Source organism: Phalacrocorax carbo, chromosome 1 (genome assembly GCF_963921805.1).
Source record: "Phalacrocorax carbo chromosome 1, bPhaCar2.1, whole genome shotgun sequence".
NCBI classification, from domain to species: Eukaryota; Metazoa; Chordata; class Aves; order Suliformes; family Phalacrocoracidae; genus Phalacrocorax; species Phalacrocorax carbo.
In genome coordinates, this window is record NC_087513.1 from 57,038,276 (window position 1) to 57,058,424 (window position 20,149).

The window sequence follows — 20,149 nt, forward strand, 5'->3', positions numbered from 1 at the left end:
ATACTGAGATGCTTTTGCACATTCAATCATCCAAAAAATGCCTGTGACACACACATCTGCACACGTGACCACTTGCATCGGTTTGTGCCTGCTGACTCACACGCTCACTGAATAGCCCAGGCTTGCATCTGTGCTTGCTCCAATCCACAAAGGATGAGGGTGGACAGGAACAGCTGCCCTCTCTCCCCATGGGACCCTTCCAGCCTCCCCCGGAGGAAAATCTGCCAGCTGGCTGCAGAGATTCTCTCCAGCCAGCAGGAGAGGTCTGGGAGATGCAGGAAAGTCTTTAGGCTACTACCAGAGTAGGTCCCTAACATCTCTCCTCCGGCCCAGGCCTCCCTTCACATGACTGAGGAATTTTTGTCCCCAGGCATCACTGTGGGATGAAGGGAAGAAGAGAAGGGAGGGAGGGCAGAGACCCTGGAGAAATGACACACCCCATCTGGAACCAAAGAAAATAAAAAAAAGAAAGGAACAGACAAAAACACCCGATTCTTTCCCTTTGTTGTGAAGTTCTGATTTCCCACGCAAGTCCCTGTGGCCTCACCCAGCACCCTCCACTTTTCGGTAGGGGTTCTCCAACAAGTAGCGGAACCGCTGGTAGTTCTTGAGCAGGTACTTGGGAGCATACATCTGCTCCTTGGGGTCAGCGGGGGGATACTCCTGTGTAGTACCATCAAACCAGCCACCAGTTCGGATCAACTCCCGGATGTAGTTGAGGTCTCGTTTATCCTCGTAGTCACCCCAGCGGGGGAAGTCCCCATTCTGAGCTGACACCAGTTTGAAGTAGATCCCCTCTGGGGTGAAACACCAGGAGCAGTGCCAGCCAGCAAAGTGGAGAGGGCTGCCCAGCGACCACTGCACCAGGATGTGTCCTGTGCTGTTCTCATACTGCCGAAAGCCAGGCATGGTGTAGTACTCACGGCGCCGCAGACGGATCCCATCGGTAGCATAGACAGCCTGGAGCATCCCCATGGTGCAGCCCGAGACCACCTCCAAGGTGCCTGGTTGCTTCCAGAAGAAACCATAGAGCGACTTGCGCATGTGAAAGGCGAAGGGCTCCGTCCAGCCGTCATAGAGCTTGAGGAAGAGCACGCCATCACGGGCCGGGATTTCATCAGCATCATCGATGATGAAGACGTCATCCGGGCGCAGGTTGCGGAGGCGAGAGATGCCATCCCGGGTGAGAAAGGTGCGCAGGTAATCATCAGCAATCCAGCCGTCCTGGCGGCCGCCGGGGGGGAAGTGGTCCAGGAAGACATAGAGCACCTTGTGGCGGATGTAGTCAAAGGAGCCATTGAGGAGCATCTCACGGAACTTGAGGGGCCGCGGCTCTCCGTAGGCTGTGAAGTTTGACTCGCACACCACGAAGGCGTCCACCACGTCTCCCAGCTCGTGAAAGCGGACATCCAGCAAGTCAAACTCATGGTTGACGTTGATAGCATTGATGACCCGCCGGGGGATCTCCCGTGGCACAAGGCGGTCCTTGGTGGGCAGGTTGGAGTACTGGACAACAGTGGGGACCCCACAGCTGGGGCCATGCCAGCCTGGCAAGCACATACACTCCACCCACTTGCGCCGCTTGGTCCCACTAGCGCTCAGTGGCTTGCGAGCTGGCCGCCCTGAGGCTGCACCATCCACTCGCTCCTCTGGCCGCCCTCCCACAGGTGGCTTCTCCAACACCTTGGTGCCTGGTTTAAAGCAAATGCCGCCAGCTTTGGTACGGACAAAATATTCTGTCGTGTCTTCTGGCAGCACAAACTCAACTTTGTGCAGCTCTTCACTGGCTCTACTAGGAGGCAGGGGCTGGAGCAAGGGGGAGTGGGAGTACAGGGGTGTGCGGAGAAACTCTGCTCCCCCTGGCTCAGGGCTGACCTGAGGTGTGACGGGGGCATTGTTCCAGAAGAAGCTGGAGACAAGATTGGGACTAAGCGAAGCCAGCTCCCGAGGGAAGGTGACATAGGAAAGGGCCTTGAGGAAGTGCAAGAAGGAGATGAGGCAGAGACCAGCCATGCAGAGAGTCAGAAAGAGCTTATGGCGTCTCATCTTCATCCTGTGGAAAAGCCATGAAAAGGAAAGTCACATTCAATAGTTACTGAGGTGTAAAAAGTTTACCACTAGTAAGACGACAGGTTGGGGATGGCAGAAAGCTGGTCCAAATTCAGCATGCATTTTTCGAGACTTGAATCCAAGAACTACTCCCCCCACCCTTCCATGGGCCTTTTATACTCTGCTGGGTTACACTAAACTGAATCTCTGCTAGATCAGTCTTATAAACTCACAAAGACAAGAAAGGCACTGGTGGCAGGGTAAAAAGAATAACAGGAATTCATGATCTAGAGAACTCACTGCACTTGGCAGATTCGTCCCTGTTCATTGATGGAAACAAAAATGAAAGTAAGCCTCCTCATACCCTGCATCACCAGGGGACTGGAGGAAGATTAAGAGAGAGCAGGAGGGACAAGAGGGAGTAGGAGGTACAGGGTTGAAACATATCCGGTGTGAGAGGGGCAATTTTAAAGGACAGATCATTAGCCAGGCTGCCAGAACCAAGAAAACACCTAGGCTCCCCAGATCTTTTCAGCATTTGCTCAACACGTGCCCTAAAACACCCCCTTGTTCCTAGGAAATGCTACCCAAGCTCACACACAGAACAGGACGAAAAAAAAAATTAAGGTTCTGTCACTTTTACTCTTCTCCCATCTTTCTAAAGCCCACCCTATCTCCAAATGTTGCCCTTTGCTTTTCATTTTCTGTGGACCAGATGCCGAGGGTTTTTTGCATCTGGATCAAGGTGGCTAAAATAAACACCTAGCTGTCTCCACTGGTAACACTGTGCCTTCATGACAGACCCATGTCAGGCCAGCAGTAAACCAGCAGTGCAGAGCCCTTCCCTCCAAACAAAACAATTTATTGCCTTTGTCCTCTTCCTCCACCACCTCCCCTCCTCCAGCCCAGGCAGGGAACATAGAGCTGCTGTCAGGTAGAGAAGTAATTGAAGACTACAGCCCAAAAAAAAAGGGGGGGAGAAGAGAGGAAAAAAATTAAGCTCACCGAATGTTTTGCCAAGGAAAAGAGAAAAGGTGCTTGCCTCCTGCAGTTTACGGAAGGGAAGGTTTGGGTGAAGGTGGTAAGGGGAACAAGGTCACCTGAAAGCCCTTTGCAATGCAGAGGCTATCCTCTCCTCCCTGTAGCATTAAACCCTCCATGCAGCAGCAGGTGAATCAGCAAAGGCACCCTCCAAGCCCCACGCACACTACATGCACCGCCGTGCTCCCTCCATGACATGCTCCCCCATGGCAGCTCTCCACCCTGGCACCATCCCCTTCCTGGGGCCAGAGGTCCTGAGAGGCACCACACACCCTGTGCCATCACTTATGAACCCTCCCACCCAGCATGTAACAGTGCCAGCAACGCCTTCACAGGAGGCAGTCCCTGCTCCTGGGGGGGGCACAGGGAGCCACCCCACGCCACCTGTCCCTATGCAGGGGTTCTCCCTGTTGGCTCCTCACAGCCAACACGTCATGGGGCAGGTGCAGAAGGAAGAAGCACCCAGTCCACTCCCATCGCTTCAGTGGGTATTAAGTGAAATACAGCAAAGCATGTTTACTGATTAACTTGGAGAGAATGTAATACTAAAGTGAAAAGTCATAAAGCATTTAGACAGATAGCAACTCCCGAAAACAAAATATATCCGGTTCTCTACAGATGCCTCCAACACAGGCTTTGGTAGAGTAGCTGTCTGCAGTTATGCCTTACACCTCAGCAACAAGTGTTTCTGGACACTTTGCAGTCACCTTTTAGTGGAAACCACTGTCCACCAAGGCAGTGTCTTACACTCAGGTGGCACCATGAGGAGTCCCCCATCAAGCTCTGAAAAGGGGGACTGTGGGCCTGAAGCTGGTGGAAGAGTTATGACATGGCCATGGGAATGAGAAAAAATTAAAAGAAAAAACCAAAAAACCAAAAGGGAGACTATGATCTTAATTGTTAATATTTATTACTTTTTTTTGTACTTTGGACATTACACAAGGCAGGGTCCTGGCTTTGTGCACACCCAGGAGGCCATCTTGCCAGGTGGGCTGGGAAGTAGAAATGCAGGCTCTCCTAAGGGGACCACACAGGGGGAGGGCCCTTGCCTCCTGCACCCACCTGCCACAGCCCCACAGCCTGTCCTCACATGCCTAGTCATGGCCTGGGTTGTGGGAGGCCATCTCTGGGGGCTGGATGCTCTCCTGGTCAAAGCCAAAGGACCATCCTGGGGCTTGCTGTCAAGCTTTCTTCATTGGGGAAAAAACAGGGGGCCCCCAAGAAGCATCTCGTCATGTCCCAGGTTTGTTTTGGTGGTTTGGTTTTTTTTTTGTTTTTTAAGGCTCCGTTAACATCTTGTTGTAGCAGTGAAATCACTTGCAAGGTAGATGAGCATCCGCTGCCTTTTCCTTGCATGTCACCAGTTTTTGCTCTGTCTTGAAGTGTGGGGAAGAGAAGGGCACAAGGGAGCTGAAAACACTAAATTAGCAGTGACTGGCTGTCAGGAGAAAATGTCCCTCACTGGTAAATTAGTACATGTTTCTCTGATCAGGTGTCCTGCGCTTTCTCTAAGACATTACCTCCAGACATCGGGTTGTGACTCAGATGCTGAAACCCTGGAAAGATGAACGGCTGGCCTGCTCCAATAAGGCAATCCCAATGGTAATTACTAGCCAGGTAATGCTGGTTTCACTCCAGTTCCTACAGGACATACAAATGCAGGGTAGCCTATTTCCTCCAGGCCAACCCAGGACAGAGGACAGGTGCTAAAGGAGTTGCACAAGGCACATCATCCTCCCAGATGGCTGCAATTGTCCGCATGCCATGGTAAATTCCCACACAAAAGGTCATAACTTGTGACATTCAGCAAACTGCTTCACTTTCTGGGATGTGGTCTGCCTTGTCAACATAGCAGGACACATGGTTTTAGGAAGTAAACCATGTTTTCCTCATTTGACATTTGCATACATGAGTATCTGTCAGGCTTAGCACGCAGCTCTTCACCCACTGGCAAATCTCAGCCCATGCACAGCTGAGTGCCTCCCTGCTATTGCAGTCTGTGCCTGGGAGAGCCAGGCTGGTGCGCACAGCCCTCCCCTGCAGCTCTGCCAACGCAAGCTGGCCCTGCAGTACCCTCTGCTGTTTTACTGCTGGCATGTCCCAGGAGGCAATTCTCACTGCTCAGTTGCCTTTGTTAGGGAGTGGGGACATGAACACATTCCCTATCCCCTTCTAAAAGGAGGGAAGCAAAGCAGCAAGCTGTGTCCTCTTCAAAACTGCTTCCCTGGGAACCACCTCCATTCTCACATGCCATGGATTCTTCCACCAGGGAGTGGAGAGTACTCATGCACCCTTGGGTGGGCTGAGATGCTAAAAGCCATCAGTCACGTATCCTTTCCCACATCCTCTGATCAGCACTGCAGTGAAAGATGTGTCTTTGAGCAGTAGCTAATTGGAGACAAAGGCCAGCAGAGGAGGAAGATGTTATTACCCACCTTCCCCATCCAGAATATTTACGTGTGTTGGAAATGAGAAAGGAGGTACCAGTCAGGGAGACATCTCAGCTTGTCATAAAAGAACCCAGCTGCACTATCACAAAGCAGCCATCAGTTACCAGGAACACAGAAAATAGCAAGAAAAGATATTTCCCTTCTGACAATTTTGAGTGAGGAGGGGGGAAAAAAGTCAACTTTATCTCAGGGAGAGTGATCAAGTTGCTGTCAGGTTAAAAACAACAGCAAGAAATGCTTTAATGTTCAAGTAGAAGAAAAAGCCAGAAGGAGCATGGACAGTCAGCTCCATTAAGACAAAGCTCTTTAGGGAACACACAGTTATAAACCACTTCAGCAACATTCAGTCTCAGCAAGACAAGCTGAAAGCTTCTTTTTGTAAGGGATCCCTTTGATATTTCCTTGCTTGAAGTATGCATCTACCATGCAAGGGAAGGGCTTTCACAGAAGGAGGAAAGCTAGAAGTGGTATGCATACGAGTTATCCCCAGGCACCTGTTACCATTTTACTTTGCCATTATATCAAGTGACCAGTTGATTTATACCATTCTGAAATCTCCTGGTTTTTCAAGGAGCCAGAGAGAAAGATATGTACCTCTAAGAGCTGGCATTCACCAGTCCTAGTGTTCTTTTCTGGGGGACCCTGGCGAGAAGCCATGCAACAGGCAACTGGATGCATGATATCCCACATTCCGTCTCATTAGGGCATGGGACTCAAGACTCCCTAGACCTCTCCTGTGGCTACAGGAGGAAAGCTGCTGTGAGGACGAGTCAGAGTAGAAGCTTCTGGTTTTTTCCCCTGATACAGAGATGCTAATTTCTTTTGCCTAAAGTTACCCCACAACACCCATGCAGTTACATATTTGCCCATCACTCAGACACTTCAACACATAGCAATAATTCAAATTAGAATCGCTTTCTCACAGCAGATTAAAATCCAACATGAATTCCATCCCCCACTCCACACTGAGGGCCAAACTCTCTCTCTGCTCCAGCTAGAGGCAAATGAACAGGCTCCACACTTTGGAAGTATTAGTTCTACCTGCCATCCAGAGAGCAAAGGAATTACAACATGCATCAGGATCACAGTACCTCAAAACACTCAAATCTCAAGTTACTTTTGTCCTGCAAACACCCACAGAGGTAAAGAGAAACTACAAAACCTACTATTTGTCTACAACTGACATGTGACTAGCTCAGGGACAGCGGGACTGCGCATTGCTTAAGGATTGGAAGAAAAGATTATCCTACATAGCTGGACAGCAGGCAAAGTGGAATGAAACTGGATGTAGAAGGTGGTAGCTAGGGCTCAGCATTTCTCTCACTTGAATGATGCCATGGTGTTTCCAGGCTCTAGGAGGATGTCAGCAGGAAGTTCTGGCAGTAACAGTAAAAGCAGGTCCATATCAGCTTCCGTTCAAGTTTCAAGGATGGAATACAACATTCTTCTGCGACCTTCAAGAGCTGCTGTCCACAGCACTAATGCAAAACAGCAATACCTCATGCTATGCATTTCCTTTGCAGCTTCAAGGCAAGCTGAGCACAAGGTGCCACTGACTTGCTGCCAGCACCACCAGTTGTGGCAAGACACTGAGCACAGTTACTCTCCAAGTAAGGTCAGGAGAAGGGAGAGCCAGGCTTTGCCCTAAGCATCTTTCCTCCCTTCCTACAGGGAGGTAAGCACATTTAATAGGGTGCCACCATAGCATCCATTTAATTTCCAGAGCTGCCACCCACACACCATTAATGGGTGTCATCAAGCCAAGAATCTACACGAGGATAATATGAGGCTGGCAGCACAGCTGAGAAACCAAGGCATTGCCTTCCCCTTCCCACCAAAGGCAGACACATGATGCACATCATGTCAGCTACAAACCTCAGAATTGTGTGCAAGGCCTTGCTAGGCCTCAACCGACCAGAAGCATCTGTGGTCAAAGAGAAAACAGGTGTCTCTCTTCACACATGCTCTTGTAGGAAACCTAAGTGCTCCATGCCAATAGCTACAATCTGCTGCATATAAAAACCAAGACAGATGCAATACAAAGCCTCCAGCTTTTTAAGCACTGTGGCATCTCACCTCTTCAATTCCTGGAAGCACAGTACCTTTGGACTCCACACTTTCCATAGGCTTCTGCTGTTTTAACTGTTTTCTCAAGCGTCTTGTCCTGCTCTTTGGTGGATTAAGCCTTGGTTATTTTAGATGCCACATCACCAGCCACAGCAAGATGATAGCTCTACACACTGGGACAAAGCAGCGCTTACCCTCCATACAGAGCACACAGGACCTGGAGATAGAGTGGTCTTTGTTGACAGTATTTTGGCTCAAGACTTCCAGAAGTCATCAAAATAGACCAGCATCTGAACACCTTCAGAGTCCGTTATAGAACCCTTCACTTGAACAGATTGTTCTTACTATAACTACCATAATACTAATAGCAGCATAATTATATAATTCTCCAGCCCCCAGTTTAAAAAGATCTGCTCAGAGAAGACTAGAAAACTCTGCTGAAATCCAATAATGGCCTATGAAACACCAATTTAATTTTATCCAGTTAGTACTTGGACATCACAAGGGTACAGTACTGCATGCTAAAGAAAACTTCAAGCTGGATTTCCAACTCCATTGGAATCTAACAAATATTCTTCTCAGTATCTTTCAGCTGTACTGGGCTCCCTTGTAACTAATCTCCTCTCTCCAGCTAAAGCCAGACTCACCATAGGAATTTCCATGATTCCAGGGATGCCTCAAACACTAATCCTTCAGATGCTCTCAGAAGCCAGTTTTAACTTCTCAGCACCACCAGTCTAGGTGCTCTTTCCACTAAAGGAGAAGCAGCTCTTCTATCCTCTTTTCTCCTTTGCTTATGCCCGATATCCTGGAATGACTCTTCCTCAGCCCTGCTTACTCTCTCCTCAAAATATCTGGTTCCACGAAGACTGCTGTGATGGCCTTGGAGATTGCATCACCACTTGGCTCCAAGATGGGGTCTCTCAGGACATCAGAGGGCGAGCTGAGGCATTGCTCATTGCACTCTGCAGTACACACACACCTCAAGGATGCAAGGCCTTTCAGGCAAATACAACACTGCTGCTGCTCACTGCTTCAAGTGAGCAGTGGTTACAGCACTGCAAAATGGAGTTGGCTAGTTCTTTTGCTACTTGGCTTTGATGTCTTACAGGGAAGGAATGCTCCATCATGAGACAAGGAATAGGAAAGGAAAAAGGGACAAAACTACACAAGAAGGCAATTTATGTCCTCAGACAGGCCATGGGGTAATCAAAGAAGCATGCAAGAACTCCCAGCTAGTCTTGGTGTCTTGCAGAGAGAGATAGGACAAAACCATTTTGTCTGAGGATAAAAGAAAATTACACTTTCAGAGACTTCAAGTGAGGCGTGTGGTAACACAGGCTGTTGTTTCATAGGTTCTCTCCCCTCACTCACCACCTTCACAGCTCACCACCCCTCAGTTGTCAGTTGTATGAATTCAAGTTGTCAATCATATGAAAGTCTTCTTTGTAAAGCCAAATCAGCAGCAGATCTAACTGGGTTAAAAATAAACCTCAAGAAAAATGCCTAGGCATGGGAACAAGCAGCTGACCAGCAGAAACTTTCTGAATTATTTCACCCATTCGCTTCTTACCAAAACTGTGGTATCATGTTGATACATCCTCAGACACTCAAAATTACAGGACTTTAAGCACTGTTCAACTACCATGAGCTCACTAACTCCTCCCAGCAGCATCAGGGAAGGAGCACATCTCAAGGAGGGATCTGGAAGAAGCAGCAGCAGGTAACTGCTTTCAAAGCAGACCCTGGCAGGCAGGCCACCTATGCCAAGCAAGTGGAGTACAAGTCACAAATCCTGAGAAGAGCACCAAAATGGGCCATCAAGATTACCCTTGGAGCTGAGGGCCCATGGGTGAAGAGCACATGGCAGACACGAGCCAGACCATGCACATAAACCCTGTGCAAAGGGAAGCAGGAGACTGGGGACTGGGTGACAACCTAAGCAACAGGGAGATGCAGGTTGAACAGCCCAGAAGAAGGTGAGGTGGGTGCCACATGGGCCCAGAGTGAGGCCGTTAAAGGAGGAAGGAGGCAAGAAGCACTTGATGCCATGGTGATGGGTGGAGAGCACAGACCCACGCAGGCAGGCAGAAACCACGTTGCCTCCAGCTATTTTTGAAGCGGGTGGCAGTTGTTTGTGCATCCCCAGGATAAAAGCTCTCCAAGACAGATCGAGGAGGGGATTAGTTAAACCCCAGGAAGACAATAAAGAAGGGCCATGGAACAGCAGCAAGATCCTAGCAGCCATGGAGAAGAGCTGGCCCTCCATCCCCGCCCTCTTTCCTCCCCCATCCATCACCAACCACTTGGGGTTTGGCAGTGCACTCACTTTCCCACAGTAGCAGATCTATTACTGTTTAGAAGAGCCTTCCCAGCTTCTTCCTTCCCCTCCTCCCCTCCTTTCAGGCCACAGGGGTCCTGCTTGGCAGCCCCCAGATCCCCCTCTTCTCTGAATGTCTGGTGACCAGCCAATCCCATGCAAAGAACATTAACCCCTCTTCACCAGGAACAGACAGAGAAACCTGACTCCATGCTGAGAGGTTTCTCTAGGGTGTCTCTCCCTCTTTCTCTCCTCCCCACCATTCTCTCTCCTCTTTCCTCATTCCTTTTATTTCTCAAAAGCTAACTCCAGCCCTGGGAGTGTCACGTCTTCCTGAGAACATTGCACAAACCCTTGGGAATTTTTCTTGGACCAAGAACAGACCCTTATTTATTTGTCACTTCTGCCTTTGTTCTTCATTTCCTCTTTCAAGACTTAGGCAAGACCTCGACACAGTGCCGCCTGGATTCCCCGCTGCCACTTCACTTTGTTATTATTTTCAGAAAGAAAGCACTGATGGGCAGAGCTCTTCAATGCCTTGCCCCAAGGCAGAAGTGAATCAGCCTAGACTCCCACCTCTGGGGTGGACAAAAGGCACAGACTCGGGGGCTCTGCAGAGCACCTCAGGCTCTGGCTTGCAGAGTCAACCCCCTGCTTATGTAATCCTTCCAATTGCAGCATCACAGCCCCTCGGATTAAATCCACACAAATCAAATCTTCAGTAACGCTCTACGCCAGTAACAGGCATATGGCACCACAAAAAGGGGCAGTTTCCCAGAATGAAATCAAAAGCCTCCTAATGCACTTAACTCAGGGTCACATAGATCTCTCTTCTGCCTCCCACAGACGGCTGGATCGTGTTTACAGGCATTGCAGCAGGCCTGGGTCTCAACAATATGTTTACTACTTCTGTACAAACATTCCCTTTCACTAAGCAAAGCAGTACCCTGATCTCCAGATTAAACCAAGCAGAAAGGACTGGGAGCAGGTCTATGGGGAAAAAGGGAGAGCTAGTATTCATCAGTGAAGTCAAATGCCAGCCTAGACATCACACAGGTTTTGGGACCATTTGTCTTCACATTATTTCCTTAGATTGTCTTATTTCTTGAGAAGGATGAGGATGAATTTTGCATTTAACCAGTTGCTGGCATCTCTGAGAAGAGGTAAAACCATTTGATGAAAGAATGGGTTTTGTTTCAGTCTGAAGCTGAGAACCAGGTCAGGGCCAGGTGGGACAGCACAGCTTGTTGAAGGGACACATGGTGACTGTCTGACCAACTGTTCCCCAAATGCAAAAGCCACAAACCAACACTGTGCAGATAAACAGGGAAACTGAGCATTTCTGCTTAATAGTACAGTAGACAGCAGTTTACTGCCACGATCACTTGATTAGAGGCCAAGTTCCTCTCCTTCTCCACCCTCAGCCCTTTCCCTCCACTTTCAGGTCTTCAGTACAAATATTTATCTTGAACTCTTAATGGTTTCTGATAAGTCAGCTGCCACAGACATGTAAGAAAGAAAGGAGATGAGGAAGACAAAACAATGCATAAGCACACCATGAAAACTCGTGATGAACAAGAAGGATGTGCAATGCAGGGCGGGAGCTGTGGTCATGTTGAAGTCACCAAGACAAGCAGGGCAGGAGTGGGACAGCCTATCTGCATGGCACAGCAATCTGCCAGAGGCAGAGGGCCAAAGCGCATTAAGCTCATATGTAGCTGGGGTGGGTGCTCAGCCCACCCAGTTCTTCACAATACTCTGCTGAAAGAATCTGTAAAAAAAATGCCCCAGTCTCCCTCTGCCCTCAACTGGTTGCTCTTCACGGTTTAATCACTGAGAAATGATGGGAATTTCTGCTGCACAGTTTGCTGCTCAACCACCTGATCTTTCACGTCTTCAGGTCCTGATGATCTCTTGTAAAGTCCAATGGACTGTGTCATGCCAAAGCTAAAAACCACTTTGACATGACAAGACAGGCCTTTGAAAGAAAAAAATGCTCAAGATTCTGAATATTTTAGAGAGTAGTCCTGATGATCCCTGCCCCAGACCCACAGCACAGCACTGTAACTGAGTTGGGGAACAAATCCGAACACCAGATTCACTGTCTCCAGGCTGACACCATCTCTTTACAGTAAAGACAAGGCTCTGAACTCAGAAACCTCTTGCACAGTCCCAAGCCATGGAAATGCTCCACAGTATCACACTCCTGAGTGATATGGAAACCAGAACTGGATTTTTAGGGCAGTTCAGCCACACAGAGGCATATGCGAACAAACATGGGCAGAAAGGAAGCCCACAGCACTTCCTCAATACTAAGTGATAGACTCTGGATGCCTGACAAACTTCCCTCCCCCCCAGCATGCACGGGAAGCAAGAAGACTCTGTTCCAGAGCACAACTGCACTATAAATAATTCAAGAGACTGCTAAATTATGCAAAAGCAATCCCATCATCCCCCTGGCCAAGCTGAATGCAGGTGTGGTCAACCTTTGCTCCAAGAGTTGCTGCTGGATAGGGTTTTTGAGGCCATGGAGGCTCTGTGCCAATAGCACATATCTGAGAGCACAATGGCTACTTCCTAAGTCAGGCCTGCACCAAACACCAGCACGACAGGAGGTATTTGGGGACACAGGGCTAATGGGGAAAGAGCAATTCCAGTAACCCACCTCTTCTCCAGAGCAATCACATGGCCCCAGAAAAAAAAAAAAAAAAACAACACACAAGCAAATCATGTCCCCTTCAGGCAAGGCTGCTTGGTACATCTTGCTGCCGTCAATTGTGGTTAGTGGGCGAAAGCTGCAGCTGGACAGCACTGGCACAGCAAGGTAGGGAGAAGACTGCTGGTACAGGTGGGAAGGAGAAAATGGAACTGAAAATGCTCTGGAGGCAGTAAAGAAAGAACAGTCTTGCTAGCACAAATAACATACAGGAAAGGCTGAGCTGAAAGCAGACAGAATCTCAGTCTGCTTTTCTGCCCCACTCTTTGCCTTTGGGAGATATTGCCTCCCTGAATATCAGGGCCACCAAGATTTCCCTCAGCAATGGGGTCATTAGAGAACAGCTTGCAGCTCACACTGATCACTTTAGGGCACCGTTCTCCTGATTTACCCTGCCCTTTCTTTGCCTCAGAGCTGGCCCTTGTACTACAAGCTCCACAAAACCAGGACTTCCTCATATAGCGTGAGCACCATCGGCTCTCAGCCCCTGCACAGGCAAACCCTTCTTCCAAAGCCCTACCTTTCCTGGCTCCTGCAGCCTTGAGAGCTGTCCATAACCAACATGCTCAGTCTGCACAGGCCTCCGTTGTCCTCCTTTTCCCTGCTGCCCAGCAAGAAGCATTTGTGCCAGGGAAAGGGGGAATAGAAAGTGCTGCCATAGCCCTCTCTCCAGCCTCAGCACAACCAGCTTAAAATATCAGGGCTCTAGCTTACCTTCCTCTTCTTTCTTAAAGGGCTCAGCATCTAGGAGAGACTCCCTTTCATGTCTCTTTACCACGCTGTCTCTCTTGCTTTCTGTTTAGTTCCAGGATCTGTATGCCAAGACAGGGGATCCTAACACAGATAAAGTCAGCGTAGTACATACCTGCCTTTAGATCACAGGTTTCACAGTTGCTGAAGCCGTTATGCAGCGGGTCTAATTTGCATTAGTCTTTCGGTATGCTTCAAATCTGCTTGCTGCAGCTTTGGTATCATGTAAGACACATGCAGCAATATCCCAAGATAAAAATTAAACCAAAGCCTCAAAGAGATGACGGAGTCTGATTCTGCTTACTAACCTTGGCCCAACCTGTAAGGATTTACACACCGAGGGGGAAACGGCACTCTCCTAGGGAAAGGCAGCAGGGAACTGGGATCATAGACTGGGCAGCAGATCAAGGAGGCGGCAGTATCTGCAGTGAAAAAGGCAGCAGGACCCAAGCAGTGACTAGAAAGTTATCGATAACCCCTGGCTCAGTACCTGTACCCAGCCCTTCTCTGGGATTTCCGAGATGGCCGGCGGCAAACCAAGTACAGGAAGCGTCATGCTTCAGTTGTTGCTCCCCTGCTGAGCCCCTGTGTGGGCATGCTGCTGCCTTGTCCATGCCTCAGTTTCCCTGGGTGGGAAATGGGAGAGAGACTTTTTACCTCCAGGTAAGGTGTTGCCTAATTAAAAGAAGCTTAATGGGTTACTTTGAGGCCCTTGGAAAAAAACCTTGCCATAAAGTGCAACGCACTGAGATGAGCCTCAGGAAGAAGGGTTGCCCCCACTGCCTCTCCCCCTCTGGACAGCCACATCCACCTCTCCTGCTGCTTGCAGCTTGTGCATTACAGGCTGAAAGACTGCTGACAGAGCTCAGTTTGGTCATACCCCACAGCCATGGACAAGTTTTTGGAAGAAAAAAAGCACCTATTTAGACACAGCCCTAGCTGGGGAAACAGGGAATGTTAACTGAGCTCATCAAGCTGCCTGTTCAGCTGGGCTGGGTTACTCAGTATGAAAGGCCAAGGCCCTCACAGCAAGCAGCTCAGGTAACTTTTGCTATCCTGAAGCACAGAATAATCACTTCCTAGGTCATGGCTCAAGTACAAGCCCTCGCTTTTTGTAAAGCGGCCAGTTCCCTTCATGCTTCTTCCCTCAACCTGTCTGATGAGAGCTCAGAGCACAGTGCTACACTCCCTTTCACTTATCAGCTCTACCAGGCAAGTTTCTGAGCACACAAATACACCTGTCCTGTTCCAGATATTCAGAGGTCTGAAGAGCAAGAGGTACCTGTTGTGCTTCAGGACGAGCTTGAGGAGCACAAAGCCAGAAAGGGAAGGTAAAGAAATCATGTTTCTGCCTTCCTGAGAGCTATAACCAGAGTCTATTTCACAGGGACAGAGGCATGGAGTGCTCTTGTGCACCCTACGCTGCTGTTCCAGCACACGACCTCTGTTTCCAGTTTGTCCAAGAGAAGGTGGAACTCAGCAGCTCTGTGACTGCAACTTTGCCCTAGCCACTAAGACAAGCATCTAGTCCTGGCACCCTGTACAGCATTGCTACTGCAGCACAACCCTGACCCACACAGCCCAGCCCTAGCAACACACTTGCCTAACTCTACCAAAGCACCCCAAACCTGACCTGGAGCTGCCCACTATCCCAGCCTTGCCCCCTCCACATAGCTCTGCCAAGGCTCCTCAAGGCTAGTCTGCAGCACTGACCTGACAGCACAGTCCACGTGTGCACTGCAGATGTATCACCACCTTTCCAAGAACATCGAAAATGTTTTCGAAAATGCCTGAGGAACAGCTGGCGTTCCTCAGGCATACCCCCATGTCCCTTGCATTGCACTGCCCCGTGTGCCTACCTTCCCCAAATTTCTGATGCCATTGTAACATTTTGTGGTAGTACTACAGGACGCTATCCTACCATCAGGACAAATGCAATGCAGCCTGACCTTTTGTGGCAGAGCCGATGGGTAACAGTAGGGAAAAGCAAGTGGGGACAACTAGCCACACTCTTCTAATTCTACAGTCAGGGCTGATAGTGTGAACCAGCCCTTTCAGACACCTTACACTGACCTAAAGATGTGAAGATGCCTCTTGTGCCAGTCAGTACCCCCTCTGCCATCCTTCTCTGCTGGAGCTATTGTCAGCTGTACCAGCCTTCATTAGCACCACCTCCTCCAGCTACATCCCACTGACTGGGTCACAGATTCCAACAATGTACAAAGGGCTCATTTTAGAGCCACTAACCCCACCTAAAACCTAATCAGCCTTTAGGAATGAATGCTGGCCCAGCTTGCTCCATCTATCCATCACTCAATTCCCCCACTTCCTTCCTCCACCTTTGTGATCCAATGCAGGGGTAGGGGGGGAAACGTCAATTTGTGACAGCAGGTGCACCTTAAAGATACTATTCTCAAGATAGGAGGAAACTCAGACAGAGCAAGCTGAAAACTCAGCTATGAACCCTGCCCTGAGATGGAATTTATCTCTGTTCACCAGCAGGCAAAAGCAAGGAAGGGACAGAGAGAGAAACTCGCCTGTCCTAAGGTGCCCTTCACATACTGAACACACACAATAACACCTACACACACTGTCCTGAACAACTCCTGAACGAATGACTGCTAATGAACACTGGATTTATTTAAGCATAAACTCTACAAAAGTCCATGCATTCCATGGTAAGTGTACCTGGCAGGACCCTATGTGCATGGCAACAAGCACCCAGCAAACACCCACCCACATTTGTCACACAAGCATCCCTTTAAGACAGGCAATAAGCACATTACACCAACCTGGCAGGCCACAGAGTCACACCATACTTAACCAGTTGCACATGGGAGAAGGAGAAAGGTAAACAAGGCATATGAGAAACGCATGAGCACACAAGCTTCATAGGTACATTCCCCAGGCAAACATACCGAGTGTATCTGTGCTTGCTGCTGTGCACCTGGCTGAGGTCAAGCAGGCTCTGCAACCACAGAGCAGCCCCAGCAACCCTCCAGACCAGCTATGCTTGCCTCGTGTTGGGCACAAGGACTCTAGATAGATGTTTACAGTTATGAGCATCCCCTGAAGCTAACATCCATACAAATACATGCATTATTTTCCACCTCCTCTTCCTGACCTCCTTGCTGAAGCAACCCCTGCATACCACACACGCACCTCTTTCCAACCTTAGCGTTTGCAGGGAGGCAGAAAGCAGCTCAGTCTCTGAACAGAGTTTGGAAATGGTGCCTCATGCTCTGGGCACCTCCAAGGGAGATGAGGATCAGCAGCACCTCACACCAGACGTGTGTGAGCACAAAAGGCAGCAGCTGGGCCATCACATTAGGAGCAGGGTGAGAAAACTCACCTGCAGCTAGCCAGAATCCCACCCCTCTCCTAAGGATATAATTGCCATATCCAGGGCATTAATAAACAAGCTATGCAGGTATAACCAAGACTCCTCACAGGGAGGGAATGTTATACCTTGCAGTGGATTTCTTACCACTACTGCAAAATCACCTGAGGGTGTAAAGGGGCTATAAATCTTCCAGGGACTTTTATGACACGCAGTGGCAGAATCACAGCTCCGCTCCTGTTCTGCGGTTCACAACAGCTTTCATTTAAAATCTGTTTTGTATCTCCACAGGGAGGCTGGAGGCTCCCCAGGAACAGCTTACAGGACTGTGCTTCTCCCACCCCAGCACTACCTCTGAGGCTGAAAAAAACCAGCACAGGCACTACAGCTGTGTTTAGGAGAGCTTTGGAAATTGGAGGTATGCTGGGGGGGGGGGGGGGGAGCCCATTGGTTTTCCCTCCTCTCTGAGATGGCTCCCCACTGTCTGAGGGTCAAGCAATGGCAGGTCCTGCTTGATTTCAGCTCTTCCCAGAATAGCTGGCAACAAGTAGGCTTCAGCAACAGGAACTTGCAACTAATTCCTAAGTCACAGGCTGCATCTGGACTCAAACACCAGTTCTGCAGGTGGGATCTACAGAGCATGAGAGCCACCTTTTGAGGAGGGGGCCCGAAGAGTTCCTGCTGACTCACACCCTGCCAGGGTGGGGGACACAGGGGCAGGAGTAGGCGGAAATTTGAAATTCACTTTGCAGGGGGCTGCAGGTTCCTGGTGACTCAAGTCACACTTGTTAGCGGTGGTGCCACCAAGTGTTTTCACTGGCTTAAACTTCCCACTCAAGGGGAGGGATTTGGAGTTAACTGGAGGGCTATTCTCTGGGAGGGGAGGTGTTCCAAACCAATACCTTGTACTGGAGACAGGGCAGACTCTCTCCTGACCCAAGCTCTGTCCTAGGGTGGAAGGGAGAGGTGCAAGACCCCAGCTTCAGCTATGGGAAACAGGCAGGGCTCCCGAGTGTTCCAGGCATAGCTTACGGAAACGCAGTCTGCGGAAATTCCCAGAGGAAAACTACGGTCTGAGGCACTGAGAGGAGCCTCTCTCCATCCCACTCTGCACTCCCTCCCCTTGCTGAGCTGTCTGAGCAAGTCTAGAGCTGCAGCAGATGCAACGTTCCCCATCACCCTTGTCACGCTCACCCAGGGAGTGAAACTCTCACAAGGACAGAGCTACGCCTGCCTGTGCCACTCCAGCAGGACACACAGCTATTTTCAGCCCACAAACAACCCGACAGCCCTTCACGAGTGGGGAGAACTTGGTTGCCCACATCCCTTTGCAACCAGCCCCCAACAAGGGGAGTGTAGCAATCTGACATGGAGATGGAGCAGGGGGAGAGGGGACGTTTGATGATGTTCATACACATCTATTTGTATGTGTTTTCCCTCCCACACACGCACTCCTGTTACTCCTTCTCGCTTGCTGCAGGCTTGGCACACATCCCCAGCCCGTGCCCTCCTCACAAGCCGAGCATGGGCAGCAGATGGGCCTTCGCTGCAGTGCCCCGGCCGGAGGGTGCCTCCATCCCTGGCGAGCCCGCATCTGCGGGCAGGGGGCTGGCAGCATCGCCTCCCTCCTCCCCAGCGCCGATGCTCCCTAGCAGGGGATGCCGGGATTATGGACTGGGGGGGGAGGGGGGGGCGGAGGGAGAGAATTAAAAAAATAACACTAATATAAATAAATAAGGAGCGGGAAGGTGGGGGCTCGGCAGGGGAAGCCTCTCCGGCAGGGGATGACGCCGCACCCCCGGCCCGAGGCACAACTTGCAGGTGGCAGCGGCGGCGGGTGGGGGGCGGACCGAGGGGGGTGGGGGGAGGAGGGGGTCCCGCCGCTGCCCGCAGCGCCCACCGCCCCGGGGCGGCTCCAAGGGGGAGGGAGAGATGGAGGGGGCTGTGCGCTGCTCCCCGCCGCCCCCAGCCCCACCGCCGCCCCCCCTCCCTCCCACTCACTCACCCCCGGCCGGCGCAGCGTCGGTGCCCGCCGGGCCCCCGGCGGGGCGAGGCTGCCGCTCGCCCCCGGCCCGCCCGCCGCCCCCCGGCATGGCTCGGCGCCGGCCGCGGCGAGGCGAGGCGAGCCCGTAGCCCCCCGCCGCCTTCCTCCTCCTCCTCCTCGGAGCGGAGCGGCCCGGCACCTCCTCCCGGCCGCGGGAAAGGATGCGATGCGGAGCCGAGGCGAGCCCCGCCGACAGCGGCGGGCAGGGCTGCAGCAGCCCCTTTTGTGCCGCCCTCCCCGCCTGTCTCCTCCCCCGGCGCGCCCGCCCGCCCCCCCGGGCCGCCGCCGCCGCCCGCCCCCCCCCGGGGCACGGCACGGCCGCCCCCCCCCTCCCCGCACAAAGGAGCGCCTTGGAGGGGGGATCCGGGGGGGTGGGAGCTGTGGTCCGGGGGGAGGCCGGGGTTCCTTTATCGAGCGTGTTGCGGTAGCGAGTGCCGGGCCAGGCGGTGCCCCCCAAGGATGCTGCGGGGTCGAGGCAGAGCCGCGATGCCGCCCCGGAGCCCTGTGGCAGAGCCGCCCCCCGCCGGCGGGGCAGCATCCCTCTCCGTGCCCCGGGGGGCGAGGGAGGGCAGGAGCGTTCGCTGTTTGGCGGGAGGGAGGAGAGGCGAGGTGGGGATGTGCGAGCTGCCCTGCCCAGCGACATCCAGGAAGTTTTGCTGCGGTGCCAGAAATAGAACCTGCGTCTGCTGACTCTCGATCCTGCTCCCCAACCGCAAAAGCTGCCTTAATTCAACTTTTCCTTGCCTTCTTCCTCATCGGGCCCATCTTTGGAAAGGAAAACAAAGGCAAGCCAAACCAAAACACGCACGCACACCCCCAGCCGAACAGCATGGCAGCAAACATGCTGAAATGTAAGTGTGGGACCTCACCCCACGCAGCCGAGAGCTAACAAGAGGTCAAAAGGAAGCAGAACTAGAGTACACCCTTCCTTGTGATTTGATGGGAATTTAGAAAAACAGCACATTAAAAACAAAGCGTTGGTGCCAACACCCCTCCATCCTGCCATTTACCAGATGGGCAAGCTGGGCAGCTTGCTGGGGAGAAGGGGAGAAGTGGCTCTGTTAAACTGCTGCCACCCATTCTCCTGAGCAGCACTTGCAGCACCCCAATGGGAATGCACAAGAGTCTGCCCTACGGCCTGATCTTCTGCCTGTTCTCCTCATCTTACCTAGCTGGTACCGGAGAGGGCTTTCTTGGGAAAGGGCCACCCTAATTTTGAGTTTTAAGGCCAAGATGAAGACTGTGTCAGAGCTCAGGCAAAGAGACAGCATAAGTGAAGGGGAATTTCTGCCCCTTGCAAGCTCAGCTAGAAGGGTGACTAAAGACAGCCAGAGATCAGCTGGATTCAGAAGTGCCTCAGGAGTGTTGCACA

At 51.2% G+C, this 20,149-nt stretch overlaps 1 protein-coding gene across 2 annotated transcripts; it reads right to left on the reverse strand.

Moving 5' to 3' along the window:
- Positions 1-487: 487 nt before the first annotated feature.
- MGAT3 (beta-1,4-mannosyl-glycoprotein 4-beta-N-acetylglucosaminyltransferase) lies at positions 488-18,995 on the reverse strand. Of its 2 annotated transcripts, none has more exons than XM_064454044.1 (2): positions 18,739-18,995; positions 488-2,053 (listed from the first exon to the last, which is right to left on the reverse strand). In XM_064454044.1, the coding sequence occupies exon 2, from the start codon at positions 2,050-2,052 to the stop codon at positions 544-546; it is 1,509 nt and encodes a 502-aa protein (XP_064310114.1). In that variant the 5' UTR covers position 2,053; positions 18,739-18,995; the 3' UTR covers positions 488-543. The 2 variants fall into 2 exon arrangements, with proteins under 2 accessions (XP_064310114.1, XP_064310123.1); XM_064454053.1 differs by lacking the exon at positions 18,739-18,995 and adding an exon at positions 3,150-3,370.
- Positions 18,996-20,149: the final 1,154 nt, after the last annotated feature.

Bases quoted from the DNA above. Each gene is read 5' to 3' on its own strand.
- MGAT3 (XM_064454044.1), bottom strand. From the start codon at position 2,052: ATGAAGATGAGACGCCATAAGCTCTTTCTGACTCTCTGCATGGCTGGT.